The 26,924-nt window shown below is 39.1% G+C and overlaps 1 protein-coding gene across 3 annotated transcripts in view; it reads right to left on the bottom strand.

The window, feature by feature from the left end:
- ATP11B (ATPase phospholipid transporting 11B (putative)) overlaps positions 1-19,078 on the bottom strand; it is a 114,428-nt gene extending 95,350 nt beyond the window's left edge. The window contains exon 1 of one of the 3 annotated variants that reach the window (XM_090274394.1): positions 18,747-19,078. In XM_090274394.1, coding sequence (XP_090130520.1) covers positions 18,747-18,773 — 27 coding nt within the window. In that variant the 5' untranslated portion in view covers positions 18,774-19,078. The remainder of the gene's footprint in view (positions 1-18,746) is intronic. The other 2 variants (XM_090274386.1, XM_090274376.1) reach the window with 2 other exon arrangements.
- Positions 19,079-26,924: the final 7,846 nt, after the last annotated feature.

Genomic DNA, 26,924 nt, shown 5'->3' with positions numbered 1-26,924 from the left:
TTTAAGTTCGAAAAAAGTCCCATGTAGCACTTAGGGAAAGAACTGACAACACACAGGACTGATTTGAAAGAGGCTCCTTTTGTAACCACAAACTGATGACACCTAGGGAAACCCAGTGAACAAATAGCTTTATAATTTTTAGAAGTTGGTTTTTGGCACAAAGCAATACTTGAAAATGCATCACATTTTTACATTTTTATACAAAATATAGTAGCCTGTGCACGATCTTAAAATCCCAAATATTTTGCTTAAAACAAGATACAAGCATTACAAGTAAAAGAACTAAGCTATTTAATTACAGTCCTATAATTAAATATTGTGGCTTTTCTTTAGCATAACTAAGAAAACATCATCTTCAGAGTTCACAGTAATCAAAGTAAATTTGTACCTCTTATTCTTGCATGTGATCTAGTTCCTCCATAACAGAAAAAGTTTCGAAATAAACAAAAACCAAAAAAAACAACAACAAAAGCTTCAGCCCTGGCTCGTGTGGCTCAGTGGATTGAGCACCAGCCTGCGACCAAAGGGTCGCTGGTTTGATTCCCAGTCAGGGTACATGCCTGAGTTGCAGGCCAGGTCCCCAGTCGAGGGGCACACAAGAGGCAACCACACACTGATGTTTCTCTTCCTCCCTTCCACTCTCTCTAAAAATAAAAAAATAAAATCTTTAAAAAAAAAAAAAAAAAGCTTCAGCCCTGGCTCGTGTGGCTCAGTGGATTGAGCACCAGCCTGCGACCAAAGGGTCACAGGTTTGATTCCCAGTCAGGGCACATACCCAGATTTCAGGGTTTGGTCCCTGGTTGGGGCACGTATGAGAAGGCAACTAAGTTGATGTTTCTCTCCCTCTTTGTCTCTCTCTCTCTGCAATGAAAAAATGTCCTTGGGTGAAGATTAAAAAAAAAAAATTATTAAAAACAAAGCTTCAGAGTCAAAAAAGCAATAGCATTATTATTAAGACAAATGAACTGAAGCTTTAGGTCACATGCTTTATATGAAAATGATTTCTACTGGTTATATGTTCCAACATTTTCAGGTACATGCAGGTACATGAAAATGGCCTAGCAAAAATACAATGCTTCTGGGGAAAGAATGATTTAATGTATTTTACCACATCTACAAACTTAATTGTGGATTGCTGTTCCCTGGATATAGCCTTTTTTTTTTTAATCCTCACCATAAGGACATGCTTAAGAAAGAGAGAAACATCAACTGATTGCCTCTCACACTCACCCTGACCAGGGACTGAGTCCACAACCTTTAAGGTCTACTGGATGATGCTCTAGCCAACTGAGCCACACAGACCAGGGCCCCTGGACGTAGACTTTAAATTTAAAAATATATCTATATGAAGGTACTGTAAGGACAAGATAATCTTATACTGTTAATAGACCAAAGTAAGGTGACAGAGAATAACTTAAAAATGCCCATTATGTGAACAAACACAATTTAATTTTAACTTTTTGTTTCATATTACGTATTTTTCATTTTAGGATTTAAGGTAGTTTGTCATCTATCAGATTTCTGGCCTTCCAAGAACTTTGGTTTAGTGCAGAAATGGATTGGGATTGGCTCTCTAGTTACAGGATAGAGAATTTAGAGTAATTTTTGATTCAAGAAATCTTGAATCATCTTCCAATGCTTTACTACAGAAAACTCACCTCTGATCAGTTATATTACTTTCCAAACTTGATTCCCCACTCCAACACATACTTCTAGCAAAAGCCTACTCATGGTTCAAGTTTCAGCTTAAGAATTTCCTTCTCAGTGATGCTTTACCTGATACACCTCCTTCTTCAGAAATAGAGGCATTTATTATTTACTACATCCACCAAACCTTTTATACATTTCCATTACAGATTTTATAACACTGAATTTCAATTGACTGTATATCGATCTCACTCTCCAGACTGTAAAATTCTTAAAGGTAGCATATGCTAGTTATTTAATAAATATTTATTGAATGGGTTCAATTCTTTGGTTTTCAGATTCTGACTGGTTCTTATATTTCGTTAACAATAAATTTTCAACCAAATTGAATTTAATTTCAAAGGAGACTTTCAAAATGCTTCTGTGGAGTGAAATCTACCATTACTAATTAAAGAGGGGCTAATAGGCAACTTTTTATTCTGATAGTCCTAGATTTACCCTACACTCATTGAAGCCATTTATACAGCTTTATAATTGATGGGGGTTCATTCCAGATGTCAAAGAAATCAACTTCTTATTAGGAAAATGCAAAGCAAAACCATGAGACATGAGATACCACTGCACACCCGTTAGGATGAGTATTATTGGAAGGAAGGGAGGGAGGGAGGGAGGAAGTATTGGCAAGGATGTGGAGAAATTAGAATCCCTGTGCAATGCTGATGGGAATGTTAAGGGGTGCAGCCACCTGGAAACAGTATGGCAGCTTCTCAAAAAACTAAACAGAATAACCATATAATCCAGAGACTTGAACAAATATTTCTACACTGATGCGCATGGCAATATTATTCACAACAGCCAAAAGATGGAAGCAATCCATGTGTTCACTGACAGATGACTGTTCAAAATATGGTGTATACATACAATGGGATATTATTTAGTCTTGAAAAGAAATTTGAATTCCAGAGTTCCGGCCAAGATGGAGGCATAGACAGACACGATGCATCTCTCTCCACAACTAAGAAGGAATACAACTACCTCAAAACTAGAAACAACAAGTTTCAGAAAATCAAAGTGCATGGAAGTCCAGCAAACAAAGATATAAAGAAGAAATACTCATCCAGACAGGTAGGAGGGGTAGAGCTGGGGCAGAGAGGATGCGGTGTGGTGGTGGCAGCAGCTGTGGTGACAGCAGCAGCGGCGGTAGTGGCAGGCCAGTGGAAAGATCAGTCACACATTTTAAAAAGTTAGGAGGGACACCTGGGGAGCATTCCCAGCTCCTCGCTGGACCTCGCAGCTCACGGTCCCAGCACAGCGGAAAATCAAGCCCCATTGCTTCTGACTGTGCAGAACAGTGGGAGTTGGGGTGGAGAAAGTAACTGCCAGGCTCTCAGCAGAGTCTGCTTGTTGAAAGTGCCCCCATGATTCTAGAACGTCCACAGACCCACCTACTCTGGGCACTCTGGGAACGATGGCCAGGGCAGCAGCTAGAGGGGCGCCAGTCCGGTGAGGAAGTGGGAGAGGTGCCTGGAAAAGGGGCGAGTGCTGGGAGGTGGCATTGCTCCCTCTTGGACCCCTCCCCCACATACAGCACCACAACGTGGTGGAACAGGTCGCCCTGTACTGATGAATCCCTAAGGCTCTGCCCCTTACAACATAACAGGAGCGACAGCTCTACCGGGGACGCAGAGGCAAACAAACACAGGAGCCTGGCAGAATGAGGAGACAGAGAAGTATGGCCCAAAAGGGGGAATGCATCAAGGTTCCAGGGGGGAGAACTAAATGACAAGGAGATAGACAACCTAACAGATGAGGAGATAGACAACCTAACAGATACAGAATTCAAAACATGGTGATAAAGATGCTCACAGGCTTGACAGATATGCTGGAGTATGGCAAACGCATAAGAGAAGTGAAGGCTATGCTAAGTGAAACGAAGGAAAATCTATGGTGAAGGTATAGGAACCAATGGTGAAGGTAAGGAAACGGGGTTCAAATCAATGATTTTGAACATAAGGAAGAAAAACACAGTCAACCAGTGCAGAATGAGGAAGCAAGAATTGAAAAAAATGAGGAGAACTTCCCAAATTTTGCAAAGGAGATGGACATATAGGTCCAGGAAGCACAGAGGGTCCCGGGTGAGCTGGACCCAGAGGGGACCACACCAGGACATATCGCGACTGAGATGCCAAAGGTGAAAGATAAAGAGAGTCCTGGGGGCAAGAGAGAGGTGGAGAGTTGCCTACAGGGGGTGCCTATAGGCTTATCAGCTGATTTCTCAGAGGACACTTTGCAGGCAGGAAGGGACTGGCAAGCAGTATTCAATGTGATGAAAGGCAACCTGCAACCAGGATTACACTATCCAGCAAGGCTATCACTTGGAATGGAAGGGTAGATGAAGTGCTTCCCAGACAAGGTGAAGCTGAAGGAGTTCATCATTACCAAGCCATTATTGTAAGAAATGTCAAAGGGACTTACTTAAGAAAAAGAAGATCAAAAACTATGAACACTAAAATGACAACTCACAACTACCAACAACTGAACCTAAACAATAAAAACAAAATCCAACTAAGTAAACCAGAATAGGAACAGAATCATAGGAATGGGGCTCATTTGGAGTGTTATCAGCTGGTTAAAGGGAAGGGGGAGAAATGAGGATATGGTGCAGGAATCAAGAAGCATAATCGGTTGGTACAAAATAGACAGGGAGATGTTAAGAATAATATAGGAAAGGGTGAAGCCTAGGAACTTATATGCATGACCCACGGACATGAATTAAGGAGGTGGGATTGCTGGAGGGAAGGGGTGTACTGGGCAGAGGGGAGCTAAGGGGAAAAAAATTAGAACTATTGTAACAACATAATCAATAAAATATACTTTTAAAAAAAGTTTAACACGTGCTACAACATGGATAAAACTTAAAGACATTATGCTAAATGAAAAAGCCTGTCACAAAAGACAAACATTATATGACTCCTCTAATATAAGGAATAAGAAAGAGTAGTCAAATTCATAGCTAGGCTTTTGGTGAAGGGGGAAATAAAGAGTGTTTAATAATACAAAGTTTCCATTTGGGAAGATGCAAAAGTTCAGGAGATAGATGATGGTGATGGCTGTACAACTAAATGCCACAAAACTACACACTTAAAAATTGTTAAAGTATTAAGTTCAAGTTATGTATATTTTACCACACTTAAAATTATCAACTTCACCCATTTTGGACTTTACACCATGGCTTTTGTGGATTAGAAGAGTCCTATTTGGCCACAATTCAACCATGATAATGAATGTCTCCTGTTTGCTAGACTGGTAATTTCTATGCATAGAATTACAGAGACATTTATGACAAAAATAAATGTGTGAGACTGTTTTAGCTTAGATGAAATTTAAAAATCATTGGTTTTAGCAAGGCAGAATTTAAGTTATTTATTTATTTAATTTTTTTTGGCCTGCCTATCCAGTTGAACATTGGCTGGATAAGGAGTAAAACCTGTAAATCTTGTAACCAGCAGCCAGATCTGAAATAGGCAGGTAAAAAAAATTTTCTACCCAGGTTTCTCAAACACTTCTGAGTCTTCTCCTTCTCCCCTCACAATCATAAACAACAATGGCAATGAAGATGGCTTCCCAGGTCCTCCTCAGCATATCAGAAGCAGTGGGTTGTACTGAGGAAGGCCAGAGACATACAGTCAAACTGCATATCTATTATACAGTATCTTCAAAGTTTAATATTTAAAAAAAAAAGAAAAAAATATATATATATCACAAAGCTACAACCACAAAATGCTGAACAACAACATTAAAAGCATATTAAAGTTAAAAAAAAAAAAAAAAGAGATGCAGGGTGAATTCCATTTAGGTTAGGCAAGAATTGACAAAGGTAAAAATAAAAAAGCTGAAAGGAAGATACACAATTGTCCTATTAATTTTTTATATAGGAAACCTGTTTTGAAGAATGTCTGAACCAAGAAACTACTATAAAAGAATCATAGTAGCAGCAATAACAAAAACCAACAATCTTGTATCCACCAGGTCTACTTTCCACAATCTAGACATCATCCTACCTTTCATCTTACCATAATTATAAATATTATAATTAGTCCATAAGGCTCTTGCCTTTATATAGAATAAAAGTGTATGCCATTCCTGTTACCAGATAGATACAATGTAATACCAAGCATTTACATTTAGTAAGTCCATCCAAATAATACTCTTACTGGAATAATGTTTTGGAATGATCACATACCATACATGTTTTTCTACTCATCTATTGTTTCCTGATTGGTTGCTTAACTGTGATCTCCTATTCTCATTGGGAGAACTACATGTAATAGTTCTCTATTACAGCTAAGAACTTATATGCTTTATGTGCCTCAAAGTCAAAACTCCTTTTGGAAATGAGCTTAAGGGAGGGAAGGAAGGAAGACTTCCAGGGACCATTTCAGAAATAAGGGTAATAATTTTCACAATCATTGGGAGGGGGGTGTCCACTGGCATTTTATGGGTGGGTGGGGCAGATATCAGACATTCATCAATGCATTGTAAGGTCACGACAATGAAAATATGTCCTCATGTTGGTGAAAATCTTTAGAATAATATGAGTCCTCTAATTAAATATAAACATAAAATATTTTGTATGAATTTATCAACTTTTCAGGAATGCAACTACCACATAAATTGAAGACATACTTGGTTCTGTCACAACTTTATAGTTGTTCACTGTTTCAGAAAATTACATCGCCAATGGAAATGTCACTAATATACTACATGTTCAGCAGTATGCATTAATAGCTGTGCATTCACATGATTATAGCAACCTATTTATTATGTCTAGTGTAATTTATATACTGAAATAAATATTTAATACAAGTGTATTTATTTTTCCTTCACATAATTTGAATTTTAATGTTGACTTTTTTAAAATGTCACACATATTTTTATTTTAGAAAAAGAAACGTTATTACAGAGAAGAACACAAACCTAGAGCAACAAGAAGCTCTAAAACAAGGAGGCTCAAGAGGTCCTGAGGAGAATCCCTGAGATCAGAGCAAGATCACTCGCCATCCAGGGAAAATTAGGGGCCCATTAAAAGAATGCTTTTTGGCTTCTTTCATGGAATGGGGTAGATGGTGCACTGATTCTGCATAAGAAATGTACTTTGGGGAGGGGGGAGAAGAGGACTGTTCAGAAGAAGGTGAAGGGACATATGTGAAGGAGCCATGGACAAGGACAATGTGGTGGGGACTGACTAGGGAAGTGGGGGGCAAAGGGGAAAATAATTGGAACTGTAGAACATTAAAAAAAGAAGAAGAAGAAGAGAAGAAGATATTCTTTTCTATTTGTTTGGGCATAAAGTCCAAATGACTTGATTTTGCTAATATTGATAACTGACCTGTAAATTTTTCAATATATTAAGTTTCACCTCATAGAGCATAATGGTGACAGTGTCCTTAAACTTAGGTAGTTATAAAAGGACTAATTTCTTATCAGTGCCCAAAACTTCTAGTGTCACAGAGAGAACTTCACATGTCTATAAAAAAACCAACAATCCAATCAACTACAGTGCTTTTTTAGAATAATATCACTTTCAAAAACTGAGGTAAAATTGGCATGTATACATATTTTAGATTAGAGACTACCAAATGACAAATGGACCGTGACTCTGAAATTATCAAAATTTGACCTTATATATTACATAAAAAGGGGAAATGACTACAAGAGAAAGTCATCAATCGAACCTCTCACAAAAAGTTTTAGGCATTGATAATGTTGATTTTAAAAACAAGTTATTTGTCCACTGTGGTGATTTACACAATGAAATACTATGCAGCAGTAAAAAAAGGAACTCTTACCTTTTGTGAGAGCATGGATGGACCCATTATGCTAAGCAAAATAAGTCAGTCAATGAAAGACAAATACCATATGTTCTCACTTATATGTGGAATCTAATGAAAAAAATAAACTAATGAGCAAAATACAATCAGAAGCATAGAAAAACAGAACAGACTGACAGCTGTAAGAGAACAAGGCAGAGGTGGGGACTGGCTGAAAGAAGGTGAAGGGATTAGTCAAAGAACATATATGCATCACCCATGGACATGGACAAAGGTCCATGGGGATTGCAGGATGGAGTGGGGGACAGGCTGAATGGAGGAAGACAAAGCAGAAAAAATTGGGAAAATGTAATAGCATAAACAATAAAATATAATTTAAATTAAAAAATAAGTAAAGTAAAACAAGTTATTTGTATCAGCAGGTAAATGTTTAAATTTTATTTCACGATAAAAAGGAAGGGGCATTTATTGGTTAGAAACAGGGGAAACTGGGACTGGAGGGATGAAAAGCAACAATGTACTTGGATGGCCAAATGTAAGTTCAATTACAAGTATTCACTGTCTTGGGTCTATAACAGAATCACTCACATTAGAAGCTGCTGCTTAGAGACTTTCAGTCAAGATGGAGGCATAGGTAGACATGCTTCAGCTCCTTGGCAACCATAGAAAGAATTATAACCAGATCTCAAAACAAATTAACACCCAGAACCATCAGAAAACTGAGCTGTATGGAAGTCGACAACCAAGAATTTAAAGACACATTCATCCAGATGGGTGGGAGAGGCAGAGTCTCGTGGAGATGGGTGGAGAGGCGGTATGGTTAGTAAAGGGAGCAGTGGCAGGGGAACGGATATCTTAGGAGAGAGCCATCCCACCTCCAGGCCAGATTCCACAGTCCAGGGTCCCAGCACCAGGAAGACAGATCCCTGTTACCTCTGGCTGTAAAAACCAGTTGGGGTTGAGGCAGAGAAAGAAACTGCCGGATTTTCACCGCTTAAAAAGCCAGTACAGACTTAGAAAGACTGCAAACCCACCCACTCTGAGATTCATCACTTGGCAGGAGCTGAAGACAGCCAGTCCCACATGCGAAGCGGATGAAGTGACTAGAAACGAGGCAAGTGCTGGGCAGACCACCAGAAGCCAGGTGGTGGCACTGTCCCCTCTCCGAGCCGTCACAAATACAGCCACAAAGCGGTGAAGCGGCTTGCCCCCTGCTACCCCACACAATTTACAGGTGCCTTTTACACACAGGCCATGCTATTAAGACAGGGAGTAAAAGCAGCTCTACCTCATACACAGAAACAAACATAGGGAGTCTGCTAAATTCAGTAGACAAAGAAATATGGCCCAAATGAAAGATGAGAGCAAAACTCCAGAAAAAGAACTAAGCAAAACTCAAGACAGTCAACCTATCAGATGCAGAGTTCAAAACACTGGTGATCGGGATACTCAAGAACTCCTTGAGTACAGCAAGAAAATAAAGGAAGAAATGAAAGTTACACTAAGTGAAATAAAGAATAATCCAGCCCTGGCTGGTGTGGCTCAGTGGACTGACTGCCACCCTGTGAACTGACAGGTTCCAGTTCAATTCCCAGTCAGGGCACATGCCTGGGTTGTGGGTTGGTCCCGGCTGGGAGCATGTGAGAGGCAACCAACTGATGTATCTCTTGCACACTGATGTTTCTCTCCTTCTCTCTAAAAATGAATAAATAAAATCTTTAAAAAAAAAAAAAGGAGAATACACAGGTAACAGAGAAGGAAAGGAAACCAGGATTCAAACTAACAATTTGGAACATAAGGAAGAGATAAACATTCAACCAGAACAAAAAGAAGAAAAGAATTCAAAAAAATGAGGATAGTTCCATTTTATAGGCCTAGGAACCTTTGGGGCATCTGCCAACATCCAAATCTTAAGGATGCCAAAAGGAGAAGAGAAAGAGCAAGAAATTCAAAACATATCTGAAAAAGTAATAAAGGAAAACTTCCCTAATTTGATGAAGGAAATAGACATACAAGTCCAGGAAGCACAGAGTCCCAAGCACACTGGACCTGAAGAGGACCACACCAAGATACATCATAATTAAAATGCCAAAGGTTCAAGATAAAGACAGAATCTTAAAAGCAGCAAGAGAAAAGCAGAGAGTTACCTACAAAGGAGTTCCCATAACACTGTCAGCTGATTTCTCAAAAGAAACTTTGCAGGCAAGAAGGGATTGGCAATAAGTATTCAAAATGATTAAAAGCAACGACCTACAACCAAGATTACTCTATCCAGAATTATTCACACAGAATGGCTACTGTTGTGTTGGCGGTTGTTATTTTTTAAATTTAATAACCTAACAGAAAAAGGAGATCAGTGCCCCTCACTAAACAGTCAGATGTTGCATGTTTTAAAAATCCTAGTGGCACACTGGTTGAAAATTGCAGGTCTAGGAGATCATAAACTGTAACGATTCTTAAAAGCATCTCTGATTATTTAAGAATTTGAACTTTCACTGTCTCATAATAAATTCCTAAGTTTCTTTTTTTAGTTCTGCAAATATATATTGGAAAAAAAGCTGATCAACACTGACAGGTAAGCACTGTATCAATTCCCTTCCAACAAAATCTGAGGATCAACTGCATCTGTAAGTTGAGATGTTAAGTTCCTTCACATCATCTAAATTTCAATAGAAAAACATAAAGTTAGGGAACTACTCCCCAGTCTTTCAGTAGTAAGAATCAAGAACCCCCTCACACCTTTGTTAGAGTTTTTCAGAACTTCTATATTAAAACAGCATAGTGGAGAACTCAGGTAAGCAGGAATATCTATGTTCCCTCCTAGTTCAGAAGATATGAGGGTGACAGAACAATTTCCTAGGTAAAGTGATTAAGTCTTGAATTCGAGCTTTATCTGTCAATTGCACTCATTGCGAAGGACGCTTCAAAGTGAAATCTCAGAATACCAATAGCAAAACAAGTATTAATAAAAATGGACTCAATACTAGGCACTTTATCGAATTTAAGTAAAAATATTTGACATTCTGAAATATCAAAGCACTTAATATGTCATGTTACATTATCCTATAATTTAATTTTTTAAAAATTCAATTTATAAATACCAGTAAGCACTGACTATATGCTAGGTAATATGCTTGAAACTGTGGAAATACCAAAATGAGAAGTCAGGGCCCCTGTCTGAATAAAGCCTCATTTAAAAAAAATATGGCCTCTTAATAAGTACAAAATGAAACTAAATATCAGGTAAAATGAGTTAAGTTTTGACGGAAATAAATCATTAGATGACTCACTTTTTTCCCACAGATAATTATCCAACACATTCTTCTGAATAAAGAGTTGAGGTATGGCATAATTTCACTACTGTACATATGTAATAAAAAGTATACAAAAAAAAAAAAAAGAAAGAAATAGGCAATTACCCTATCTCTGTTAAGCATTTCGAATTTCTATTTCATCACAAACTTTCAAATTCTAAAATAATTTGGCGGCTCCTAAGGTTCAAGATGAAAAAATAATAATAATTTAAACTTTCAAAAACTTTGCCATGCAGCTCAAAATCAACTTAAATGTATTGCATTTTACACTGGATAACATTTTCAGAGGCAATATACATTGGGGTACAAGCAAGGCCTAATTTCTTCTGTTACCTAAAATATTATGTCAGTTTGAGAATGGCCAAAGGACTCTTAATCACCTTTCTCCTTTTCCTTCACATACCTGTCACCCCCAACTCCAGAGTACCATTGCTGCCTAGAAATTTCTTCCCCTAACCCATTCTCTAGTCTCGTCTCACCCTTGAGCAGATTTAAGATGGCAGGATTGGGAAAAAAAGATACAAATAGGGAAAACTGCTGCAACTGCTAAGCTCCCTGAAAAAACTCTGGATTCAAGTTCTGCCCAAGGCAGTAAGTACTAACTGACCTTAGAAAAAGCCCATACTTTGAACTCTTCCTTTACTTCACAAAAGCAAAGATGAATAAAATATTTTTTTCCCTTCAATTAAGATGACTTAACTAGCTTCAGATAATAATTTCTGTAACTAGGGAAGAGCCTTTGTGACTGTGGGTCTGAAAATAGGCGGTCTGAAGTTCAACTGCTATGGCATAAGAAGAATTAACAGCACCCAATTCCTCACAAAGTTAAAAACAGTATTACCATTTAACCCAGTAATTCTACTCCTTAAATATATACCCAAGATAAATGAAAATAAACATCTACACAAAAACTTGCTCAGAATAGTCAAAAGTGTTATTTGTAATAGTCAAAAGGTGGAAACAAATTAAATATTCATTAATTGATAAACGAATAAGCAAAATGTGGTATATCCACACAATGGAATATTATCTGGCAATAAAAACAGAACCACTGATACATGCTATAACATGGTGAACCTTGAAAACATGCCAGGTGAAAGAAGAAAGTCACAAAATATCACATATTGTATGATGCTATTTACAGGAAATGTCCAGAGGGAAAAGAAAGATTAGTGACAGGGGGCCAGAGTTCGGAGGAATGGAGAGTGGGTAGAAAGCCTCTTTCGGAGGATATAAAATGTTCTAAAATTAAGAGTGCTGCACAACTCTATGTATATACTAAAAAAACTGAACTGTATACCTTACATGGGTAAATGGTATGATATGTGGATTATATTTCAATAAAACTATTAAAAGAAAGAACTAAAGTATTATATAACAGTAATGTGAAGTTGAGAGGAAATATTGGCCTTAAAATCTTCTAGATCTTTTTATTCTTTATAGGTGAATAGAGATAACTCAATATATAGGCATAGCTGGAAAATAAAGGATGAAAATACAATTCACATCTTCTACATCATCAAAGGGGAAAATATGAATAGAAGAAACTTAACAAATTCAATGAAAAATCCTACATCTGCCACAGAATGAAACAAACTGATTGTAAATAGCATATGGGAAAGTAAAGATCCAAAGCAATTCTGGGGGTGGGAGGAATTAGGGGTTCTGGCCAGCCCGTTATCATCACAAAAATACTACAATTAAGACAGTGTATTATTGGTGCACCAACAGATCAATGATGAGTGAAGCAGAACAGAGAACCCAGAAAGAAGACAAGATCTGTGACAGAGAATGCTGGTTTATGTATGACACAGAAGGCAAATAACACAGATTAGTGGTGAAAGATGGCTCATTCAATAAACAGCATTGAGAAAAATAACTTTTCATATTGAAGAAAATAAATTACCTACTTTACTCCACATACAAAAATCAATTTCAAATATATTAAGGACCTAAATGTTGAAAAACTAAATTTCAAGACAATTTGCAGAAAACATTAAAAAAACAGCTTTAGGATCCTGGCATAGCAATTTTTAAATAAGTAATAAAAAGCAGAAATCATGTGCCTAATAAATTTACCTACAAATAAATTTTAAATTTCTGTATCAAAAAAAAGACACTACCAACAAAGTTAAATACAAGGAACAGACTGGAAGAAGATTTTTGCAACATATTCAACAAGCAGTATCCAGACTACAGAAGGAACTAATAAGGAAAAGACAAACTACCCAAGAGAAAAATGGATAATCTATTCATATGAATGAAAAACAGGACACCTGAATCTCACTGGCAATCAGAAAAATGCAAATCAGAAAAAAAATGAGATACAAATCACACTCATCAGATTAGTAAATTTTTTGAAGTCTGACAGTACAAAGTGTTGACCAAGATGTAGAGAAAGAGGAACTCTCATGTTTTGGAAAACAATTTGGCAATATCTAGTAACAGCTATAATGTGTATACCCCATGACCCAGCAATTCCACTTCTAAGTATTTAAATTAAAAAAAAAAAATCATAAACATAAATAAGAACAGTCACTGCAACACTTTTTGTAATAGGAAAAAATTAACAACAATGCAAATATCTATTAAAGAAGAGACTCCTAGATGACTGGCTAGAACAGGGGTTCGTTTTGGTTATTCCAGAGCCTAGCATCATGCTATCACAGAATAGGTGCTTAGAAAATGTTTGAGTGAATGAATGAATAAATAAATAAATGAGAAAGAAATGGAGTTAGCTAAAAGTGGATGCAGAGTTGAGAAACAGCTTTTGTTATATGGAGAACTAAAACAAATAGACCGAATCACTGCCTTCATGGGATAAATGAGATAAATAAGGAAATTGTTGAATATATTAAAATAAGTACTAAGAGAAATAAAAAGCAGGGAAGGGGTCTAGAAAAGTCTTCAGGAGGGTTACAATTTTATACTGAATGTCCAGAAAAAGCCTCACCTATAACAACTGAATAAAGACATGAAGAGGAGTAAAAGAGCCAGCAGTTAACTGCAGGAAGAACACTCCAGGCAGAAGTTAATAGCCAGGGCCAAGATCCTGAGACTTAAGTAAGTACTGCAGGCCTGACACTTCTGATGAATTACAAGAGAGCCAGTGGGGATAAAGCAAAGTGAGTGAAGAGTGACAGGAAATGAGAAGTGGTTTGGAGACCAAATAGACACTTTGGTTTTTACTCTGAGCAAGAAGGCAAGTCCTTAGAAGGTTGTAAACACAGGAATTCCATGACCTAACTTGTGTTTTAATAAGATCACTCTGGCTGCTATGTTGAAAACAGGTTACAGGGATAGAAGGGACATTTAATGACAATAATGGCAATCATAAGATTCTTTAAGGATCTGGTCAAGCTCCAAACTTCAGTGCTGCTGGGACACTTGGAATTCCTCTAATGCTTGATCCTCCCTAATCAAATGAAAAACTGGGTATCTAAGAATATATGTCTGAACAACATAAGAGATAAAAGAAGCAAATATTCAAAGATCTAGGTTCTTAAATATTAATCCCTGAGGGTAAAACTTTTTAGCCGTATCAAGTTAACCATCACAGGTCTGTGGTTCCCTTTCCTACTCTTTATTCCTTCAGAGAAAGGCAAACAGAAAGGCACAGAATGCTGGTACTTCCAAATTGATGCTGAAATAAATCTGACACTCATTCATTTATTCAACCAACATTTGGCATGTAAGTATTTACAATGGGCCAACTGCTGTCCTGAGAGCATGAAATAGAAAAATAAGATATGGCCCTTGCCCTTAGATACTTAGTCTAGCCTAGTGAGTGAGATATTTAGACTTATGTGTCATACAGAAACATCAGCACCAGCAGAAATATATAATATGAACCAGAAATGTAAGCTGTATTTGTAATTTTAAAATGTCTACTAATTGCATTTTTAAAAGTAAAAAGAAATAGGTAAAATTAATTGTAATATTTTACTTTATCCAATATGTCCAAAATATCAGTTTAACATGTAACTAATACAAAAAAATTGAGATTGTTTATTTTTCCATACCGGTTTTGAAATCCTGTGTGTCGTTTATACTTAAGAATATCTCATTTCAAACTGGCCACACTTCAAGTGTATTAAGACAGCACAGTTATTCAGGACAGACCTAGTTTTTAGAAACTGAAAAGAATCTGATATTTTCAGGTATAGGACAAAATAAAATAGTAGAGAGGTCTGAACGTGTTCACAGGTTAAAGGATAAGAGTTAAGAGAGTAAACATACTAGTACAGATACTTGATGAAGACTGCGGAGAACAGGATTAGTAGCCCAAGTGGTTAGTTATATAAAAAAAGGACTGTCACACCTTCCTTTGTGACAGGCAGAAGGGGAAGAATTCAGTACAATTATAAACATGTTCTGTAAGTCTAAGTGGTGAGAGAACAGAAAAGTGAGACAATTTAGATTAAGAACGTCCCATTTTTCTCAGTGAATCAGAAAACAATCTTACCAGCCCTTCCACCACTGCCAATAAAATATGAAGAGACTACATTTATGGAAAAATTTAAGAAATGGTATCTTACTACAACACTAAGTTGTATATATTTTTTAATTACAGCAATTTTCTAGCTTTCTTCTGGATTGGTCAATCTTGAATTTTGTCACTATCTTTGAACACAGAAGCAATACCACAAGATTCATTCTTTCTTTCTTCACCTATACATTTATTCAGCAAACATGTACCCAATGTCTACTCTATGTCAAATAGTGTGTGAGACACTGAGCATAAAAAGATGAATAAGGCCCTCACTGACCTACATTTAGATCCTCAATATTTAGTATATTATAATTCTGCACATAGGAAGTGCTTTAAGACAGCATTACATTGCCCTATAAATATTACATAACAACTAAAATATGCATTGGGAAAGACTTTCCTGTAAAAGTCTAAAGTAGTGCAGTCCAGTAGGATTTTCTGTGATAATGAAAATGTTCTACTCTGAGAGGCCCAATATGGTATAGCTAATAGTCACATGAAATTTTAAATTAATTAATTAGAATTTTAATTTTAATAGCAGATATGGTTAATAACTACCATACAAAACTAAATATTAGAATACAGTGGGTAGCTAGTGGCATTTTCACTAATATAATGACGGTGCTATTATCTGAGTTACCCTGGCTGGTTTGGCTCAGTGGATTGAGCGTCGGCCTGCGAGCTAAGTGTCGCTGGTTCGATCTTCCAGTCAGGGCACATCAGAGAAGGAAAACTCTGACTCCAAAAAACCTCCGCTGCCTTGCGGCATACCTCTTCAGGGGAAAGGCTAAGGGAGTAAACCCTGACAGAAAATCCGGAGCCGGAGTCCCTAAGGCGGTTTGACATTGCAGTCAACACCGGCAACTCCTGCGGCGCACCTGAAGCCAAGCTGTATTGACTCTGTCTTTCCCTTGGACCCTTCAGCTGCGAAGAGAGGGGGGGTCTGCTGCATGGGCAACAGCAGACCCTCCATATCACCCTGCCCAGGCTCTGTAGCTTCAGCTTCACTGGAGAGGACACTCCAGCGTCATCGCAAGATGTCGATTCAACACGGGAGGAGACAGATACCGTGTCACTCCCGAGTCGGACTGCACAGCCATTCTTGGCGGTGCAGATAGACTCTTAAGAAGCTACACCATCGTCTCTCGAGACGGACGGCTGCCGACGACGACAATAACTTCAGCATTGTGGGCCAAAAAAGAAAGAACTAAAGAGAAAGAAAGGATGTTCTAATCTTTTCTTTCCACTCTACTTCCCCATGGGAAAACCTCCTGATTTTCCTCATTGAGTCTAGTTAGTGAAAACACTTTGTGGAGATAAGAAGTCAAACATTTTCTGTAATTAGGAAGAAATCACTAGGGTATATCAGTTATTTCTGTAATAAAATGACTATAAATTTTTCTTGGCCACACAGCATAAGCTGCTGAAAAATCAGGATTCATATAATGAATAAAGTATGTTTAGAGCTCCAAAAACTTATCCTTGTGATTTGCACATTAATTTTCCCAATTCTGTCCCACTTATCACAATTTTTTAATGAACCTCTTGCTAAGACATGGATGACTCAATCCATCGACCAAATGGAAGTAAAATCTTAGACTCTGAGTAATTCCTAGTGTTGTAACTAGAATAGCTGCTTATGTCTGGGAGGGTAAAATATACTTTCATTACTCTGCGTATCCACTATCCCTACTGTATAATTTAAGTGACTGTACAAAGTTAATCAGAGGCACAAAGTCCTACATTGGCACAGGTCTAACTACATACATAGAAGATCTGATAACTTAAAAATAAAACCAGTGAGGTGAGCAGTTAAATGCCAGAGATAGCATTTTCTATGCACAGCAACTTGTTCAACTTGTTAACCACCCTGTAAGGCAGCTGTCTTATAAATTAACCATACAGCTTCCCCACCCTTCCTTTCAGTTGCACTCATTTGAAGCCATTTTAAAAAACATCACCAGATTGTCTGTCTTGAAGATGAATGCGTTATACGAGCAGAATTTAATTCAGGTTAACAAAAATACACAACACTGAGAAGTGGTGTCGTAATCTACTAGGAAAGCTTTTAAGAGAACCACTTTAAAATGATCTTCCTACCAGATAAAAAACACTATGAGGTAAACAAGCCTTCTATGTATGAATACTGGCAAATCAAAAGCAGGAGATCAGACCTGTAATAACTAACTTCAAGTCAAATTACTGTGCTATGGCTTACTGCAAAAAGTCAGTCTTATCACAATATGGAATTATGATACCATTAGCTTGGGATATCTGATTTCACAATTAGCTGAAAACAGAAAGCCAACATTTGTTTGAGGGAGTGGCAGGCAGTTCTGGTTTTATTTATAAGATTTTTTTTTTTTTTTTTAGAATAATGCCCACTGCAAGATGAATTAACAGAAGGCTATCCCCGAAAACAGCATACTTCTGTCTCAGCATCAAAATGCTGTCTAGAGCAGGGGAAAAGTGTTGTATCAATGCTTTAGTCTCACAAAAATCGCTTTTGCTTCACTGACTTGATGAATCAATGAAACCACTTAGTTGTAGAAAAATGTAACTACTGAGATTAGGAAATTAAGCAGTAACCAGTAACAGACCTCATTATCGAGACAGCATGAGGAGCAGTTTTTGTCCTAATTTGTTGCTGCTGACTCCGTGTTGTAGTTAAATAGGAAAGATTTTTTTCTCTCTGAATTAATTCTCGGAAAGGTGGCGCTTTTGTTAATGTCTTAACTCGCCCTCTTCTAGGATTCTCACCCCCACCTCCGCCCAGACGCATCCCATCAGTTCCGAACCTGTATCGCTCAAACGGCCTTTGGGGAAAAAAAGTAACGTCCACAATCTAAAAGTTTTACTTAGGGTGCGGTGAGGACAAGGTAGGAACACGCAGTCCCTGCGTAACTATCCTACTTATCTTTTTCCAAACTAAACAGGGTGTTGGAATATTTTCTGTCCCTCGCCCAGGCCTTGGGTAACACTTCTTCTGTTGTGAGACTGGGAACCCTCCTTCCTGATAATCACGCCACACTGAATCGTGACAGTAGCTTCAAACAGTGACGAGAGGAGACCTAAAGACAATCCCCTTCACTCAGACGTGTCCCAAATTGCTAGACGCAGCAAACGCTAGCCTCTTTTCTTTTCCTTTTTCCGTTTCCTCGCCCAGTGTACTCAAGAGTGGGGACGACGCTTCTCGTTGCGAGAGGAACCGAGATACCCAGAAACGCCGGCAAGAAGCCGCCGCCTCCCGCCGCCAGCCTCGGCGCCCCGGGCTTGGAGGCGAGACGCGCGCCAGCGCTGCGCCAGGCTTCGCCGGATCTGGCTCCGGCCCCCGCCTCGGCTGCGGCCTAGCCCGACGCCCTTCCCCGGCCTCGCGGCTCCGTGCCGCCGGCCCTTCCCCGCCACCAGTGCCTGAGAGGCTGCTCGGAGGCGACTGGGAGGTGGCAGAACGGAGGTACCTACCAGCTGCTGCCGGACCCAGCGCCACATTCCCCCGCCGTCGCCGTCCCGGTACCGCGGGGGCGAGGAGCTGCAGGTGGAGGCCGAGGACCCAGAGGGGAAAGCGCGAGAGCCTCTCTGGCCGAAGTCCCGCTCGCCGCTACTGCCGCCGCCACTTCAATCCCCGCACCGGGTCCCCATCTCGCCGCGCCGGCCCCGAGGTCTTAGAGGCGCTGCCCAAGCGCCACCCCCGTCCGGCACAGCTGCACCCGCCGCCTCGCTGCAGCCACCTTCATGATATCGACCGTTGTCACCCAAATCACCGCCACAACCCTACCCCCGCCCTGCCCGGCTCAACCTGGGCCCGCCCCCGGCGCCCAGCCCGGCCCGGCCCCGGACGTGACGACAGGGCCTGCCTGGACCCAAGGACCCGGCGTGCTCGGTCTCGGCCGTGTGGGCGGGGCCGGAGGCTGCAGTGGGACGGTGCGGGGCTCTCGCAGGCAGTTTCGACCCTCTTCTCCAACCCCCCTCATCTGAGCGGGAGGTTTAAGTCTCATCTGTATGTCAAGTCTGTGGAGTCGAGGGCTTCAGGCTCACTCCTCTATTTCTACCTCCTGTTGCAGGTCTGTTTCTGCCTCTGCTTCCTTTGGTTCCCCCACCCCCATCCCCACCCTAGTGCCTCAATACCCACAATCAACAGTCTCCAGCGGTCTCCACTTTTGTTAAAGCTTTAGCCTCAGCATTTAACGCAGCCCTCTTTAGCAAACGACTGAGTTTGGGCTGGGGTAATCTTGATCAATTACCTTTAAGTAATTTCGAAAGGTACTGCAGCTCCGCTGTGCCTAGTCCACTGTGGACCAGTGCTTCCGGAAAAATGGATGAGATACTGTGTTTCGCAGTGCTAAATTGAACAGGTTAGGGTGAAAATGCTTTCTGGAAAGGTAGTTCTTTACTGTTCACTGCCAAATTCTTGCAACCAAAAACACCCTAGAAATAGCAAGATAAGGGTCGATAAACAGAAGTAAGAGGACCATAAAAACAACTGAAACAAGACTTTGATTTGGAAAGCTGAAATGAAGTGCCAGGTCTCACTTTGTTCGAAAGCAGCCCCATGTACATCTTTAGTGTTATATATACGTACTTGTGCACAATAATTTTGCTGAATTAAAGCACACTTCATTCAACAGACAGGAGTTCGTGGTTTTTAAATTTTAAAAAACCTTTATAAAGTAAAATCAAATCTAAATGAGATGAGCATGACTAGACAAGTTATTTGTGTGTGTGTGTGTGTAGTCCAGAAAAGCCCATCCATTGTTCATATAATGAGAACGGTTTGCACCACATCAATGTAACTTGGCAGCCAAGGTGAGTGGACTGGAATGCACATACGTGAACAATGATAACTTCACTGTACTAGTCAGTGGGGGCAGTTGGCACCTCCACTGAATGAGCATGTGTACTACGTGGCTGTCACATTCAAAACGACTCTGTGAGTAGAGTGATGAATCTGCATCTTAATTTTGTGTTAAACTCGAACATTCTGTGGAAACAATTCGGATGATTCAGAAGGCCGCAGTTATGGGCAACTGGTGATTGACAGCTTCATCAGAGAATGTGCCTGCTCATGTATCACCTCTCGTGCAGTTTTTTTGGTAGATTTGGCACCCTGCAACTTCTGGCTTGTCCCAAAACTGAAACTACCTTTGAAAGGAAAAAGATTTCAGATCATGGATGAGATTCAGGAAAATACGATGGAGCAGCTGATGGCAGTTGGGAGAACTGTGTGAGGTTCTAGGGTGCCTACTTGAAGGGGTCTGAGATGTCATTGTCCTATGTACAATGTTTCTTGTATCTTCTTTGATAAACTCTCTTTCACGTTGTAACAGAACCCTTGGGCTGCTTCGATTGAAACAGAACCCACGGGCTGTGTAGTTAGGGGCCCAATTGCCTGCCGCCAGAATTATAGCTCTGAATACCAGAGTTTGGTGAAAAGAAAAAGAATTGTTTATTTACACATGGTTCTGCCTCCCCCTCCCAGACCTGGCCAGTCTTAGGAAAGTCAGAAACACCATTTCCCTACTTCCTAGGCACAGTTCAGCTTTACCAGTAGCTGCTAATCACTCAGTTCTGATTGGGGAGGTCCTTTCTGTGCTGTGGTGCCCTCCAGCTCTCAATGCAGGACCGCCTGGATTCTCAGCCTCCTTGTAAACTGCCTTCTTCCTGCAAACCGCATGGATCTCCTCTCCTTCTCAAAGCAGCGTGGCAAGAGCCTCTTCTTAAAGCAGCCTGGAGATCCCTTCTCCAAGCTAGATGGAGGGAGCCCACAAGAGCCAGAGAGTGAGGGCGTGAGGGCCAGAGAGAGCCTGAGAGAGAGAGCCTCCTAGAGCCAGAGCCAGCCCAAAATGTCCGCAGCTGCTTCTCTTCCTCCCTGCCTCCTCTCTCTCCCTGCGTCCTCTCACGCAGTGAGTGTTGCAAACAGTTCTGACCATTCACAGAACCCTACCTAGGCTCTGTCTGCTTCTTCCATACCAGCCCACAGTCCAAGATCCCTCCCATCTTCCTGAGTCTTAGAAGTAAAGGGGATCTTTGCAATAATGTTTCCAGCCACTAGCTCCAGGCATGCAAGGGCATCCTGAAAGCTGCTTCCTGTTCCCTATCTCCCAGCAGCAAACTCTGGGGTTTGTTATTGGACTCCCCTGTTTCTGTAACAACGTTACATGTCTGGATTCTTTCCGGACATGCAATCTATCTATATGTATGTATATATGTGTGTATATAAAATATATATATTCTTTTTATTTTAATAGACATTTCTTATTATGTAGTGGTTATCCAGTACCAAAAATAGAGCCTTTCCTTTGGGATATTTATGATCTATAAAACCAGTAGTGGAATTTTATGTTATAAATAATCCAATCACAAAAAATTAGCTAGATAATCTATTTTCAACCAGTGTGCCACAAGAATTTTTAAAACATGCAATACCTGACTAGTCAGGGGCACTGACCTCTTTTCCCTTAGATTGTCGAAGAAGAAAATGACAACAGCCAACAGCAATAGCCATCTGGTATAAATTAATCAATTATTCCTATTTTTTTATCAGCTTGACAAAAGATACATTTTTGGTTATACAGAACTTCAGTAATTAGTTTATGTGTGCCAGGAGATGAACAAGGTTGAAAATCGCTGAGCTAAATATTTAAAGAGAAAAAGTAATCTTACTTTTGTTTTTGTGACTGAAACTTGCTTTATGGACCTAAAAGGAAGATTGAGATACATTTACTTATTTGTTATAGTGATAAACCATTCATGGTGTCCCAGGCCCTGTCCTAAGTTCTGTACTTGCATTATCTAATTTAATCCCCCTCAAGCCTTTGAAGTTGATATTATTATTCCTGTTGTATAGATGTGGAAATAAAGGCTCAGGTTAAGTAAGTAACTTGGCAAAGCTGGGATTCAGATTCTGGGTGATCAGGCAACAAGGCTCATGTAAGTTCCTAAGATACACAAAGACACAAAAATATGACCATACCTACTTTTATTCATCTCCAAGTGGTCTGATTAAAATTAGGCCTGAAGAATTTTATTTATATGCCACTAAATTTTGTCAGGACAACATAAGAAATAGGGATCCAGAGAACACTTTGTGCATTATTATTTAATTGTCCCAAATTTCAAAAAGGATAAGTGGGAAGAGGAATTTATTCTAAATGTTATGGTGGAATATGGTAAGTGATCTCAAGATAACTGTAACGACAAAAATTGTAACTCATAAACTGTCAGGAACAGAATGAGAATTCAAAGCACTGTTTTGTTCTAAGCATTTTTCAACAACGTTCTACTCCTCATTAATTCAAGAAGCAAAAACTATTCTTATACTGTAAATTATAACCCTTTAGTGATGAACAAATCAACTTAGTGTGTCATTATGGGTATTTTACATCAGGATATATTGCACAATGTAAGTAATATGTATTCTTTTGTCACAATATAAAAAATTTCCTATTGATTGTGGTAGGAAATGTTTGAAAGCATTGATTTGGGAATACATAAGATTTAAAGCAGGCACCAGCTGTAAAAGAAAGGGAAAAAATGTATTTGGAGGCTGTGGTCATTCATTCCACAGCTATTTCTTAAATGTACTGAGCACCAAATGTATGCATAGTAACTGCCTTAAACTAAGAGACACAAATACAACTTTTGAGGTGAGCCCCTTTACTGTGAGTGGAGTTTTACAATCTAGTTGGAAAGAAGGTGCAGAGAGAAATTAGTCAAATAACAATCCAAGTCAGTATGGAATTAAGTCCTAAAGAACTATACTGGTAATAGTCACTAATTGCTGAAAACTGATGTGGGCAGCAGCAATTTGGGAGAGTTTAGAAGAAAGGAGCTGAAGGGGGATGCTTTCTCACAGGAAGACCTGCAGGAACAAAAACTTAAAGAGTGAAGAATGTTCAGGGTGTTTGAAGTACAGTTACTAATTTGGAATAATAAGAGGTAGGGCTGGGTTGAGTAAGGTGAGGTGTTGTATGGAGAGAGTTTCTGGCTAGTCACAAGAGTTTACAGAAAACAGGCAATCCTTGGAATTTTCTGAACAAGGAAATGACAGGATGAAATTAGAATGTTATCCCATAGACATTCTATGTGATGGTCGGAGAAAGAAGAAAGGTCAGATAGGAAATTATTGCTAGAGTGAAGCATTGAGTTCAGAAGTGCTGGACTGGCAGAGAGCCAGACGTAAAGCATGTTATAGGAAGTTGTGCTCTGATGATAGACAAGGAAACGGAAACTTAAATCATTCCAAGTGAGATTACAGACCTGAGAGAGTTAGTTTACCAGCATCACATAACAGTCACTGAATTAATGGTAAATATGGTTCTTTTTACTCAGACTTGTTAATATAATTCTGCGCTAGTTGTATTTGTGAGATGTGTTCGTTTCCAATGGGGGAAAACGTCTCTGGGTTTGGTATAATAGAGATTCTCAGGTGTAACAAAGACAAAACAAAGAGGAATATTTTTTTTAATCAGAGTATCTTGGACCATCAATGGAAAGCACAAACTATGAGCTTGTTAAAGTCAAGATTCCTGGCTTATTCATTATGGTACCCATAGTGTCTAAGAGGTAATCAATGAGTTAAATGAGTTAATAATTTAATGTTGATAACTGAATAGTTAGAGGGGAAATATCTATCTAGTTCAGGACTATCAGAGTGATTCAAAGCAAAGCACACAGATAGTTTCAGTAGATCCTCAGCTAAGCAATAAGACTAGGGTTAGCCTGATTGGAGGACACTGAGCCAATGTGCTGCCTTCATTATTTCTGTAGTGAGGGCACTAGAATCTGCTATATCTAATTTTTTTAAAGGGCAATTTTACACTTTCTCAAAATCATAAATCTAGTAGATTACAAGTTGTTTTACTTAAAAAAGTTTCCTTTGATTATCTTTCCAGAATTTCCAGACCAGATTGAAGGCAAAGAAAAAACAGACTTCAGGCAAGCTTTTCCAGTACTGACCAGGATTGTATATTTTATCACCTTGTGAAGAAATCCATTAGGAACAATATCGTATTCCATTTTTGCCACTTTTCTTGAAAGTTTCTCAAACAGTTATCAGTTGTAGACTAAGTTATATGAATGCAGTTTTAATTTTTGCCTATTTATGCTTATACAGAACTGAAACTCAAAAACACAGTGAGAGTTAGGATTCATAAAAACAATCTATTCCTTGGCAAGTCAATATATGTAAAACATAAATATGTTCTGCATCTTCCTTTTCCCTTATTTTTAAGTTGCCCTTTAATAACTTTAAACTACTTTTGCATGTGATAGATATAGCATTCTATCACTTCTCTTGTTAAAAAACAGAAAAATGAACTTGTATACTTTTTTGACTTAAGTTTTACATGTTATAAGAGAGGAGGAGCTTAAACAGAAAAGTAGCCTGTGATTGAAGCACTGACAGAAAGGTTTGTGGCCTCAGAGCAGCTGCGGCAAAACCAAAACTGCTATTAATGGTCTCTAACACAACTAACTTTGGGTTACTTCTCCTACATATAGGTCAAATTATTTAGCCATCTAGAGGCGTTAGTTTTGTAATGCTTTATCTTATGGACATCATGAGGAAGTTTTGTTGCTTGAGGTTAAATGTTTTCTGAGTGGTTTTTTTCTGATTAAAATGACTACATTAGGTTTTAGAGACTGTAAGAACGGAGTCTCTCAGAGAACCATCAAGATACAGCGAGCAGAAAAAAAGTTTATTGAGGGAATTAGCAAGCAGGGAGGAAGCAGTGCCGTGACTGACTCCATCTCTGGGCTCCTAGGGAAGGAGGGGGTTATTTTATAGGAGGAAGAAAAAAGGCACTATTGAATTTAGTCGTTTATCTTGCAGCTGGCTGATCAAGGCTGAACACGGTTTGGTTTGGCACATTCTGTGATCACGGGAAACTCCCAGACAGCTGCAGGTGGGTGGGGGGAGGGGGAGGGTATGGGAACTGAGGCTATCAGAGACAAAGTAAAATGAGGGTGCGAGGAGGGCCTGAAGAGAGGGTAGGGCAGTCATCGTTCAATGGTTATAGAGTTTCAGTTTCACAAGATGAACAGTTATGGAGAGATAGATGGTGGTGATGGTGGCATAACATTATGAATATATTGATATGTATATAGATAGATAGATATTTGGGGGGCGTTGTTTGTTTTAATCCACACCCAAGGGAATTTTTTTCATTGCTTTTGAGAGAGAGAGAAACATCGATTGGTTGCCCCCTGTACGAACCCAGGATGGGAACAGACCCATGACCTAGGTAGGTATTTGCTAACAGCTTTTTCATGACTTTTCTAAGCTTAACCATCAGGTGTGTTCAATGGCAAAATTTTGGCATTTGCCCTGTTATCTGTATCGGAAAGGATCCAAAATTGTTTTCTGAGGAAAATCTTGACTTAGTCCACGCATATTTCCCCAGTTCCCCTCTGTTTCCTTAACTTTTAAAATAAAATATTAATTTGATCCTCAATTCTGCTGAGTACTAAAGGAAATTAATATCCCAGAAATTGCCAACACAGTCAGGAGAAGTAATGTTAAAGGAGGATTTCCTAGAGACTATGCACTCTACCTAAACTTCAGATTAGAGAAAACTGATGAGAAATCTGTCTTTGAATAGTCTTCTTTTGGCCATTCCTATGATTACTTTTACTGAACTGTAGTTTAGGACCACATTTAGGATCACATGAACAACATCTGAAGTTTAGGGATGGTAGTGTTATCTCACTGAAGAAAATTGCACTTGAGGTATTCTATTGAACAAGACCTGGTTGTTGCAAGGTCGTTTTATTTACTTGCAGCAAGTAAAGGAGAAGGGACTTTTATATTCGAAGCTCTGTCTCCCCAAAGGAAGCCTCAGCCTTTGCTTATATGCATTATTTGGTCAATTACCTGTTGAATTCTACTTTTCAGTTGGCCATGTTTAGGTTGAGTTCCTGTCAAGCCCATCCTGTTTACAGCTGACCTGCACAATACTGTGCTACATTTTAACATTTAGCAAGAATAGCATTTAGGAAGCATAGCTCAGACTTGAGACCCTTGTCCTATCTAATAGTGAGAGAAGCAACCTCACAAAACCCATGACTTTTTTCTGTGGAGGTGTAGCTGAGAATGCCACTTACTCATCACACGGTTGTCTTAAGAAGCGCCTGCAGAAATTCATTACCACAAATGACTCTGCGTCCCTTGAGCAACTAGTTTGTTTTATAATCCTCTGAACATTTTGAATTGTGTAACTGACTGTGCTTCCTTCCATTGTGTGTTGGTAGTTTAAAAATTCAGAAGCTTACTGACAGCAGGTGCCCACACTCCAGTGTACATTTTGTGAAATACTTTTATCCTGACTTTTTATTTTGTCTACTCTTAGTTTATCTTTAGTTGTTTACCCCACTTCCTTAATATTTTTTATTGTATGTATCTTGTAAGCCATCTTCAATCTTTTTTTGAATAGAAGGAATAAAGGAAAGTACAAGACATACCCATTCATTATTATGCGTCATAAAGATTAGTTTTAAGATGACGTAACAATGAACCCCAAGTAATCTAATCTGAAGATTTTGTGATTTCCTTTACCTCTTCCACAATTACATATGTATTTTCACTACCTTACAGTGACTGTAAATGTTCATTTGAATGAGTAGGAGATTGACTGGAAGAAAACA

The sequence above is a fragment of the Furipterus horrens genome, unplaced genomic scaffold, assembly GCF_987537825.1.
Source record: "Furipterus horrens unplaced genomic scaffold, mFurHor1.1.pri manual_scaffold_1, whole genome shotgun sequence".
NCBI classification, from domain to species: domain Eukaryota; kingdom Metazoa; phylum Chordata; class Mammalia; order Chiroptera; family Furipteridae; genus Furipterus; species Furipterus horrens.
This window is presented reverse-complemented; position numbering and strand designations above follow the sequence as displayed.